Below are 12449 nucleotides of genomic sequence, written 5' to 3'. Positions count from 1 at the left end.
CAACTCATAGTACGCATTTTTCTTGAGTAGAATACTCAATACACAACTCATAATATGCATTTTTTTTGAGTAATTTGCATTTTTTTTTTTAGTGTAAAATATAATTTTGTTCTAAAAGTAATATTGTTTTTTATATAATGAACAAACAGAAACACGAAATGAAAGAGAAAAAAAAAATTATATTTTTCTAAAATGTATTTTCAATTCATAAACAAAAACAAAAGTAATGAAGAAAATTTTCAAACAACTGGAGAATTATTTTCACTCAGCCATTTCATTAAGTATGGTTAAGTTACTTTTTAAAAAGGCACGATTTATTAGTGTTTCATCGGTCATGTTGCCGGCTCTTTTTCGATTAACTACACCACATATGCTAAAAAAACGTTTAACATAAGCGGAGGATGTCCGTATATTAAAAAACATGAGACACAAATTATAAAGATATGGCAATTCTTTTCTTTTCTCAAACCAAAATGTATCATAATGAGTTTTGTTGGTGAAATTATGGTTTCTTAAAATGTTTACAAAGTTATTCCTTTCTTTGTCAGCTAGGTGTCCGATGCTAAGTTCTTTTTTGTTGTACTCTACCTGATTCAATTCTATGCTTTGATAAAACTGATCAAAGGTTTTTTTTGTTGAAAGATTCGGGCAATTCGAATTATCTGATGAGTTTTTTTAGCAAATGAACAAAGCAATGGCAAAATAGTTTTCAATCGTTTGCATAAGTATTACGTGTAGAAATATTAAATTTGTGGTTTTTGCATGCAAAACGAGGTACTTTTCTGCTACTGAGTTCAAACTCTAATTGATCTACTATACTATGATCCCCAAGTTCATAATTATCAGCATCATCAATTCCAGTAGCATCAATCTCATTAGATAGTTTGCTGAATTTAATATCATTTTGGATTGGATTTATTTCTTCAGTCAGCAATTCGTTAATTTCAGGTTTAATTTTGTTTTCAGGTGAATCTTTCAGTTCCTGATCATTCTCATCACTGTCGTCATTCTCAAACAATTCTTCCCAAAAGTCTTCTTCAATCCAATTGCCGTTTTCCAATTCATAATTGAGCATTTGTGGAAAAGCTCTAAGAAAAGCTTTACCACCATCACTCACATAACCATCAACTTTAGATTTATCGAAATCATATTGATTTAATATTTCTTCTGAAACCAATATAATATTTTCAGCATTATGTGGGCCACTCATTCGTTGAAGACCAAGAACTATTAGCTTTTTACTGAAATTAGCAAAGGTAACCTGGCGACATAAGGCAAAAAAATCAGCCAGCTGGCAGCTATCCCAGATATCACCTATTAATGTAATAGTTTTGGCTTATCTAAGGCAGTTAGTGATTGTTTTTTTTATCTTTTCAACTACCATAGGAACTATATTATAAACAAAAGACTTCTTGCATGGTAAATGAATTTTATGACGCTCTAAAAGTCTTTTTAGATGAATGTTACCTAGCTCTTGTGTTGCCATATTGGATGACATTACATATTTAGTTAGATCCATAATATTGTCATCTAACAACGAGTCATCATCATTATCAAGACATATATCATCATAACCCTTTTTCCAAGCCATAAAATCGTCTTTGCCGTTACATTGTGTGGAATTAAAATGCTTAAAAAAATTACCACTTTTACCTAGTGGTTCATGTAATACCTTATAGCAATAAATGCAGGTAAAATATAATTTTTCTTTCTTTCCGGGCTTAAAATCGATTTCGGTTCAGCAATGAAAAAAGTTTAAAACAGAACTGTAAGTTTTTTCAGTGTCACCAAGTTTGAAAATTTTACGCGGAAATTTATTGTTTTTAAAGTTTTTTTTTTTTTTCTCAAACTCTTTACATTAGAGTTTGAACCTAATTTTCGTTTGGCGGATCTTTCATACATGTTAAAGCAAAAAATCTAAAATAAAACTTTTTTTTTTTTTTTTAAACATCTTCAGTTCCAACAAGTGCAAGCAGCCACTAATTAAAGTTGGAAGTTACTGTAAAAGAAAAGATGAAGATTGTAGAGCAAAATAACGATTGATGGACGATTTAAAAGATTGCAAATTATATGAATCAGGAAAGCAAGATGAAGGAAGCGAATTCCAAAGAACTGATGTTCGAGGAAAAAAACTAGACGAATAAGCGTTTTAGGAGCACTTAGGAACAGTCACAGAAAAAGGATGACACTTAATTGAATGACGAGTAACACGAGAATGAATTTTAGTAGATGGCACAAGAGACGCTAGCTCTTTAGAGCAGTGCCCATTATAGTATTTTTAGAAAAGAGAAAGAGAAGCAACATTACGACGATGTGATAATGGTTGAAGGTTGGCTGCAAGAGCAGGTCCAACTATGTTTACAATGCGTTTTTGCACCTTGTCTAAAAGAGAAAGGGCATCATTAGAAGATCCGCCCCAGATATGGCAACAGTATTCCATACAAGGCCGGATTTGAGATTTATAGAGATAGAGAATAGAATCCAGAGTAAGAAAGTGGCGAGCTCGATAAAGAGATGCAACCTTAGCAGATGCTAATTTTGCAACCGATTTGATATATGGTTTCCAAGAAAGATTGGAAGTAAGAGTTAATCCTAGAAGGTGAAGAGTAGGTGACTCATCAAGTACATCACCATCCATAAATATAGGAAGATCTAAATTATTGCGATAACGATTGGCTGAAAAAAATTGAGTTTTATCTGAATTAAAGTTCACCAGCCACTGTGAGCCCCATGCTGTAGCAGAAGTGAGATCCTTTTCAAGCTCAAATGCCCCCCCCCCCCCCAAGCAATCAGAGGGTGTTGGTTTTTTATCAAGACAAGAATAAATGGTAGTATCATCAGCAAACAATGCCACCTTAGATGTGAGAATATCTGGAAGATCGTTAATGTAAATTAAAAAGAGTATAGGGCCAAGGATAGAACCTTGAGGAACCCCTGAAGTTACAGAATAAGAAGAAGAGTGTTGTCCATCGAGGACAACTTTTATGCTACGGTTGAAAAAGAAGGATTCAATGATCTTAAAGATGTTGCCGGATACACCATAAGAAGAAAGCTTATGGAGAAGACCAGCATGCCAAACTTTATCAAAAGCTTTTGAAATGTCAAGAGCGATGGCCTTAACCTCTCCACCTTCATCTAATGCACGATAAAACCTGTTAGTTATTACTGTTAGCAAATCAGCTGTAGAACGAGAAGATCGAAACCCATATTGATGGTCAGAAAGTATGTTATTAGATTCAAGATGAGAAATTAAGTGTTTGTTAATTAAAGATTCAAAAACCTTGCTTATGATAGGAAGAAGACTTATGGGACGGTAGTTAGACGAATCAGATCGCTCTCCAGAATTTTTGAAGATAGGGATAACAGATGCGGCTTTCCAGCAGGCTGGAAAACAAGACTCTGATAAGCACTTGTTGAATAGTTTTGAGAATATAGACGACAGCTCCGGAGAACACTTCTGCAAGACAATAACAGGTATGTTGTCTGGGCCACAAGCTGTAGAAGAGTCTAGGCAGGAAATCACTTTAGATACAGATGCTGGAGTGATATGAATGTCAAGCAATGGATCAACCTGTTTGTTGGCAATATCAGGTAGAACGCAATTAGTGGAATCAAGAGATGATATTGATGAAAAGTTTTTAGCAAACAGTTCGGCTTTGTCTTTAGGTGAGGTGACAAAGTCTGAACCATACAAGAGAGGTGGAATTATAGATTTGCCCTTATTATTGATATTATTAAAGATTCTCCAGAAGTCACGAGAGCCTAATTTTTGAGATGAGATACGAGATTTCATGACCTGAGAATAGCGGGTTTTGGCGTTAAACAAAACCTTTTTACAGTTGTTTCTAGCAGTAATAAACAGACGTCTGTTTTCTGGAGAATTGTTTTGCTGATAAATATGGAAGTAACGGTTTCGATTGGCAATCGCAGCAGCACAGTGTGAGGAAAACCATGGAGGAGAGTGAGGCTTGACCTGGAATCGTCGAGAGGGAATAAAAGATTCCATGCCAGCCTGAATCCATGAAGTTATGTAAGAAGCACATTTGTCGACAGGAAGATGAAAGATTTCTACCCAAGGGCCATCACAAAGAAAGTCACGGAAAGAATCCCAGTCAGCTTTCCTGTAGTTGTAAGAGGTTCGATAATAGGGGTATTCAGGTGATGAAGAAGAATGAGATATTAGTTTTAAAGAGATCAAACTGTGATCAGAAGCACCTAAGGGTGAATGTGGAGAAACTGAGCACTGACTAGGATCAGAAACAAGACATAAGTCGAGTAGAGAAGGTAAATGATTAGGGTTGTCAGGAAAGCGAGTTGGAAAGTTGACTATTTGAGTTAGGGATTGAGAAAGGCAAAAGTTGTGGGCTTTAATGCCTGCAGAGTCACTGACACTAGAGCCAAGCCATTCAGAGTGGTGAGCATTAAAGTCACCGACAACAACTATATTAGCTGATGGATAAAGAGAGAGGGCTTGGTCAATATGATCAGAAATAACATCAAAAAGAGTGCAGTCTTAAGATGAAGGAGAGCGATATAGAACAAAGAGAAAGGCAATAGAGTGAAGTGGTGCTAAACGAAAGCACATGAAAGAATAGTCTGTGGATTCAAACCTAGTTTCACGACAAACAGGTGAATTCTTACGAATGTAAATGCCCAGGCCAAGCATGTGACTATTGGAGTCTTTACGAATCAGAGGAAGATAACCATCAACACTAAGATCACAAGATGAGACAGCCGAACTCAAATTAGTCTCACAAAGAGCAAGTAGGTCTGGTGAACTTTGCAAGAGATAAGACTCAACAGAAGAAAAGTTACTTCAAAGACCACGAATATTAGTGAATGATAGGTTTAGAGAACTTGGTCATGATGATGGTTTTTTGTGTTTTATAGTTTTTGGTACTTTATTCATTTTTAAATTAGATTGAAGAACTTGACTCAAAGCATAGATAGTACTCAGAACACCGTTTAATAGCCCAAGCAATTGCCTCATTACTACTAATAAACCCTAAGCCGTAACAAAGGGCTCCAAATGTGGCCTCCGCAATGCACACCAAAAGTACAAACAGGGACACCATCCATGCGCAACATGGCACTGTTAATACTTTGATATTTTTACAGCTGTTGATGGAATCAGCCTCTCTGAGAGCTACCACAGAGTTCGGGAAACCTGACTACCAGCCAGCCTCAGAACCATAAAACTGAGTTTTAGAGCTGTACCCTCATAAGGAGATAATAGAATGAGTTGCCTAGTCATAAAAACAGTGACACAAGCAAACCCATGCATTGAGTCAAGAAGATCCAGCATTCAACATCCTAAACTGGAAACAATGTATTAAAAATACATCTGCGCCAGCCTAATAGATGAAGAAGGGGTGCGAGGCTGGTCAACAGATAGAATCTGTTTACCCCTTAAGTCTTTGCCTAGGAGGCCTTCTACAAGACAGTAGCTGGGTGCACTTAACATCTGCCCATTTGTTAAGCAAATAAGCAATATTATAAAACTAGTTTAAATTACATTACATATATAAATTACTTTAGTTTATATAAGATTAAAGATTAAAATGATTTATTTTATTTATCAAACTTATTTACTATAGATAAAAAGATAAATACTTGCATCTTATATACATCTATAGCCTCATAAAAGTAACATAAAATTATAAAAAAAGTCATTATTTCAAATACAAACGCTAGAAGTTTATCAACTTACAAAACAAAGCAACTCAAAGTTTATCAACTTGTAAAACAGAAAATTGTAAATTGTTATTTGAAGCAAGCTCATAAAGTCATTAAAAGCAATGCTACTTACTCCCTAGAGGCTTCATGACGTGATTTTCGACACGCAAACCTTAATAATTTATTTTAAAAAACAAATTATAATAGTTAAACTATAATTTAGTGTTTTTGTTTGTTATTTATAAAAAAATATATACTTTAACAACTAATTTATATCTTACACTCAAAAAAATTGCGTATTTTTACGCAAAATACTCAAAATATATGCGTACGTTGAGTTGCGTATTGGGTATGATATGAGTAGCATACTCAATACGCAAAAAAAAGTGCGTTCTGATGTATGATATATATATATATATATATATGTATATATATATATAACAATGAATACCTGTTTAGATAACATCTCTGATGTCACACTGAAACAGCCTGCTGCCAGGGCCTTCAGTACATACCTATGTTCATATATATAAATATATATATATATATATATATATATATATATATATATATATATAATATATATATATATATATATATATATATATATATATATATATATATATATATATATATATACACTTATATGTTGTCTGAAAGTTTTCTTCCATATTTTGTTGACAAAAAGTAAAAGTTTAAATGCAAGACCGGATTTTTTTTTTTATTAATTGATAGACTGCCTGCCCCAACCAAACCCTTAGTCGATGTAGCAGCACTCCCTTGCGAGTCAGGCTATAAGTTAGTCGATGTAGCAGCACTCCGTGCATGATTTTCAGTAAAAAAAACAAAAATAAAAACATTTTAATAAAAAAAATAAAAACAAAAACATTGTTTATATTGTTAAAAACATTCAGAACATTAAAAACATTCAGAACATTAAAAACATTCAGAACATTAAAAACATTCATTCTGGTCAATTAAATTTACGTTTTTGTGGCTTTTTTAAAAAACGATTAATTTGTATTTTAATTAATGGTTTTTACTTTCTGACAACACGCAAATGTTGGACGAAAGTCAAAAGTAATTAAAAGTGACGTATGTGTTGGCGTAAGAATCACTTTTTTCCTTCCGCTCTTCCCAAAGACAACAAACTATAGTTTTATATATATACATATAAATATATATATATATATATATATATATATATATACATATAAATATATATATATATATATATATATATATATATATATATATATATATATATATATATATATATATATATATATATATATATATATATATATATATATATATATAACAGATAAATGTCAGGATTGGATGTTAAAAACTACTTTAACTTTTTAAATAAGAAAAAAGAGCTGAACTCAACTACACAAATTTTTTCAATTCTATTTATTTACTTTATGTATTTACTTTATTATATTTCTATTTATTTATTTTATGTTACTTTTATAACACACAGATGGCTCCACTTGATTTAGTTTAAAAAATGGTCAAAACAAAACTGGAATTACAAACTGCTTTATTTGAAAATTCAAAAGAAAAGTGTTAAAATAAATGAATAAAAGTTGAATAATAAATAAATGAATGAAAGTTGAAAAGATTAAAATAAACTGAATTAATGCTAACACTCTATAATTTAAGCATTTATTATATTAATCTATTTTTTTGACATTTAAATCTTCTCTAATACTTATTTACAGAAATCACTTAACAATGCATACTATAAGCCTCAAACATTTTTATTCCCCTACAACTAATTTTTTTAAACAGCTCAGTTTTGCTGAGCAAAATCAAGAAAAAGAGAAAGTATTTTTAAAAAATTTAATACTTTTGGCATTAAACCTTTTCAATATTACTAATATTAATAATTTTTCCATATTACTAGTATTACAATCGAATCACTAATTTATTCATATATATTTAAATTAATTTTGCTCAGCAAAACTAAACTAAAAGAGAAATAAAATAAAAAAATAAATTCAAATACCTTTAGTCAATAACCCTGCTGTAGATTTGACATTAAATGACTGGATTAATGTTTTTACAGATTTCCACTGTCTTTCAACGCGTGCTTTTTCAATTTCTTTCTCAGAAACTGACTTCTTATTCATACTATAAAGAATTTCTTCAAAATTTATGAAAAATATGTTTAAAAAAATGTGTTCTAAAAATAGTGTTTTAAAAAAAAATGAAAACTTTGCAGCAAAGACGTGATAAGTCATTTTTTTTCTATTATGAAATTTAAGTAATTTTCATATTAAAAAGGTAACAGAAAACGCCTGTTAAGTTGTGAACTATTTTTTCTTGTTAAAACACTGGTTTTACGAAGACAATTATTTAAAAAATTCATGATATGTAATGAGTTAATTTAACATAACTCTAGGTTATTCAAATTCACAAAAAAATAAGTTAACATGTTTATGCTGCTAGGTCTTCAAATGTTCTATATTAAATGTGTTCTAAAAATATATGTTTTTAACAAAATTTTAAACAAAACTTAATGATACTAATATTTTGAAAAATTTTTAAAAAAATTTTTAATAAATATGTAATCAGAATTTAATATAAAACATCTTTCTAATGTGACAAGGTGATTAAGACACTAGAAAAAATAAAAATTTCTAATTCAAAGTTATTATAGGAATAAATACTTTATAAAATTTAAAAATAACAAAAAAATTAATAATGACATAAATAAAAAAATATCCTACCTAAATGTATTTTATTAAAAAAAATACTTTCAAACTTTCAACTTTTTTAATATTTCAACTTAAAGATCGTTTAAAAAAAACTTTAGATAAATATTACACTGGATATAAAAAAAAACAAAAACAAGTTGAACACATATATGTATATAAGTATTTTTAAAAAAATCTAAATTGTTCCCCTATGAAATATTTTAAGGCAAAAATCTTCAAAGCACAGATAATACAAAAATAATTTAGAGCTTTGAGAAATTTAAAGTCAAAATATAAAGCTTCTTTATTTTCTTCATTTTTCAGAATGCAGGGATAAAGTTTCCAGCACCGTATCCCTACTTATTTTCTGAAAATGAGTCCAAAAGTAAGTAAATGTTATATTTAAAAAGTAAGTAAATGTTATATTTATGAAAAAAAAAAAATAGAGTTTAAAAAAGTTAAATATTTCATTTATCATAACCCAATCATTATTATCATTTTGTCCATTTAAAAAAGTCTAAAATATTTTTATAAAGTTTTTTCCACAACACCAGAAAGTTCGGTTGCAAAAGACGTTTTTAGTTTATTTTTAAATTTCTTTGGTATTGATTTTCTTCTTTCCTTGTAACTATCATCTGGTTCAGTTAAGTTAAGTGACATGTTAGACACGCTTTTTGCTAAATATACAAATAAAATTAATAAAAAACAGGTATCAGGTGGTACTAAATAAAAAACAGGTATCAGGTGGTACTAAATAAAAAATAAAAGACAACATTATATAATACCACAATACTAAATAATAATAACACTACTTACGGAACTTGTTAAGATCTTTATTCTTTAATGTACTTCCTACTCGGTCTCGGAAGGAAAGTTCAGTTAAGTCTAAAATTTTCAATACTGAATCATTTAAAGAAGTCTTGCGAGCAGGAAGGCTTAACGCTCGTGAAAAGCCATCTTGGATTTCTTGTTCTTCAAAAATAATTCCAGGTGAATAAATGTTTGAACAAAATTCTTCAAAAGACGCAGGATGAACACGATTTTTTGAAATGTCACGAATGCAACGTGCACGTTCCTCAAAACTAAGAAAATGATATTAAAAGAAAATGAAAATGATAATAAAAGCATTTATTAAACAAACAAAAAAGTCAAAAATATATACAAAAGCATTACTTTAACTTTCAAAAACTTACTGTTGATTGTATAATGGTATTGTTGTTCGCTTAGCTCTTCCAGCTGAAATTGCAGTGCTCCTTACTAATAAGGGAAGTAATTTTTCATCAATGATAGCACCATCAAACAATGGTCCAAATGGCGGTATCTAAAAAAGAACCAATAAATAGTTCAAGATTTTGTTCAATTTAATGAAACACGTTACAATTGAAATTAATTTTGGAGTATGAGAAACAAACTAATTGTAATATATGACAAAATTTCTTGTAACATGTAACAATCAAAATTTGTGAATATTAAAGGTAAAAAAAAGCAACCTTTTCTTTGCAATCGATTTGAATTCTATATAAACCATTTTTTAATGGATAAATAATAATTAAAACATCTCCAAATTCTGTGTTTATAATTCCTCTTCGAAAATCTCTATTGTGTTCACACCATATAATATGAATTTCATCATTTCCGAGATGGCGTAACTAAACAGCAAAAATTAAATACCAGGGCTTAAAAATATACACATAACTTATAACTTCAAAGAATATATTATATACACTGTTGTTACATAATAATATAATAATAATAACAAGAATATAACTAAGAAATAATATTTTTCATACAACCTAAAACATTTATAAATTAATAAGCAAATAAAAAAAAAAAAAATTAAAATAAACATTAATATAAATGTAAGTTATGTTTGATATTGTTCAGTGATGAACCCAGAGTTTATTACTTTATTTTTTTGGCAACATGGTGGGACAGGGATGTTCTAGAGGTTCCTGCTTCTTCCCTGTTAGTTTAAATCAGTGCCACAACCCAAGTGCCAAGACAAATTAAGTTTATTTTGTAAATAAACATTATAAAATAAGTTTTACGATTATTAAAATTACCAAAACAAATTATTTATTAAAATATTAACAATAAACATCTGTTATTTTGCCATTAAACCTAAAGTTGAGAGGCTAATATTAACTTCATGAATCTGCATCTTCAGTTGTAAAAATATCTGGTTTAAATAATAAATGTACTTGCCACAGTTTTTTATACTATTTACAGAATTAGATCGGGTTTTCCCTCTTAAAACATTTGCCCTACGTTAAGTATTTTAGTTCAAATGGAGATTTTTGACAAAATAAAATTTATAATTAAGCAAATAGAGATCTCTACTTTGATTTTTTTTTTATTTCTAATAAAATATTTCAATTTTATTTACCATGAAACCAATTTATTTTCACTATTTCTAACCAAATCCACAAAAAAAAGTATTTTTGATTTTAAGATTTTATTAGCAAAACAAGTTTCTTAACAAATTTCAAGATAATTTTTAAATATACATATCTTATATTTATAGTGCTAATATTAGTTTTGTTTTTAAATATAAAATAAATAGAAGTTAGACTTTTAAAACATTGCTTATTGTTTGGATATTATCATTTTATAAAAAATTTAAAAAATAAATAACGTTATATATTAAAGACACTATTCTTCATTAAAATTAATTGCAAAAAGGAAAACCAAATATAACAACGAGTTAAGTAATTTGAACTTTTTTTGTTTTGACATCATTTTTGAACTAACTTTAGTTAGATAAAGAAAAACTTTTATTTTTTTTACTACTAAAAAAATTTTATTTGAAATTTTATCAAGAATTCAAGTTCCAAATACTCTATTTAACAGAACAAATATTTGAAAATAATTAACAGAACAAATACACTACTTGTAAATATTTATTGAAATTATTTAAAGTATTTTAAACATATAATAACATTTAATATTTTAGTAATTTTAATTTTAGTAGTTATTAATTGTTTACAATGTTTATGCTTATACTGTAAGTTTACAATTGTCCTTATTCTATCTCTGTTATGAAAATATTTTAATGACTAATTTTACCTGAACCCTGGACAGGAGGTGTAACCAATTTTTAGTAGATGTACAATATTACCACTGACCATGATATGGGATTTTATCAATAGGTCAGGCGAATAAAAAAGAGCTATTGCTTATATTCAGCATTTTTGGAGTAATTGCTCAACTTAACATGAATAAAAAGTTTCAACAATTGCTCTTTTTTTGTGTGAAAACATTAACCATGAGCAAGTTCATGTATGAGAGAAAGCAAGAATAAAAAAACTACAACTCTAAAAACAACAAACTAATTGAAACAACAAACTTCTAATTTTACTGAGCACCTATAAAAGATGCTTTTTTTATTTTTGATAATTAGAGAAAGTTCCAAAGGTTGAAGTGCAGGGAAAAAAACTAGACAAATAAAAGTTTTGAGAGTGTGCAGGGACAGATACAGTAAAAGAATAAGACTTAACTGAATGACGGGTCAAGTGAGAATGAGTTTTAGTTAATGGAACTAGAGATGATAGCTCCTTTGAGCAGTGTCTATAATAGTATTTGTAGAAAAGAGAAAGAGATGTAACTTTACTACGATGGAAAAGAGGCTTAAGCTTAGCAGATAGAGCAGGTCCAACTATAATAACAATGGACCTTGTTATTATAGTTGGTTACGATAATCCAAGAAAAAGTATAGAAGTGGACTCAGTGCAAGGGTTACCACTCAATAATATTGGAATGTCGACAGTACTGCGATATATATATACATATATAGATATATATACATATATTCTTGCATGTGAGTATATATATATATATATATATATATATATATATATATATATATATATATATACATAAAAAACCCTCAGTAGATGTAGCAGCACTCCATCGCTAGTCAGGCTATAAGATAGTCGATGTAGCAGCACTTCATTGCAAGTCAGGCTATAAGATTGCTTGTGTCACTGTTTTTATGACTAAGCAACTCATTCTATTATCTCCTTATGAGGGTACAGCTCTAAAACTCAGTTTTATGGTTCTGAGGCCGGC

General features: G+C 29.4%; 2 protein-coding genes across 3 annotated transcripts in view; both read right to left on the bottom strand.

Moving 5' to 3' along the window:
- The window catches only part of LOC100206479 (tetratricopeptide repeat protein 7B), a 58587-nt gene extending 50719 nt beyond the window's left edge, over positions 1-7868 (bottom strand). The window contains exon 1 of the mRNA XM_065806213.1: positions 7691-7868. Coding sequence (XP_065662285.1) covers positions 7691-7814 — 124 coding nt within the window. The 5' untranslated portion in view covers positions 7815-7868. The remainder of the gene's footprint in view (positions 1-7690) is intronic.
- Positions 7869-8441: 573 nt separating this feature from the next.
- The window catches only part of LOC101236755 (ral GTPase-activating protein subunit alpha-2), a 93124-nt gene continuing 89116 nt past the window's right edge, over positions 8442-12449 (bottom strand). For both annotated transcript variants that reach the window (XM_065806210.1, XM_065806211.1), the window contains 4 exons: positions 9872-10030; positions 9575-9702; positions 9198-9463; positions 8442-9058 (listed from right to left, as the gene is read on the bottom strand). In XM_065806210.1, the coding sequence (XP_065662282.1) occupies positions 8910-9058; positions 9198-9463; positions 9575-9702; positions 9872-10030 (702 nt within the window). In that variant the 3' untranslated portion in view covers positions 8442-8909. The remainder of the gene's footprint in view (positions 9059-9197; positions 9464-9574; positions 9703-9871; positions 10031-12449) is intronic.

This window comes from Hydra vulgaris, chromosome 09 (genome assembly GCF_038396675.1).
Source record: "Hydra vulgaris chromosome 09, alternate assembly HydraT2T_AEP".
Taxonomy (NCBI): Eukaryota; Metazoa; Cnidaria; class Hydrozoa; order Anthoathecata; family Hydridae; genus Hydra; species Hydra vulgaris.
This window is presented reverse-complemented; position numbering and strand designations above follow the sequence as displayed.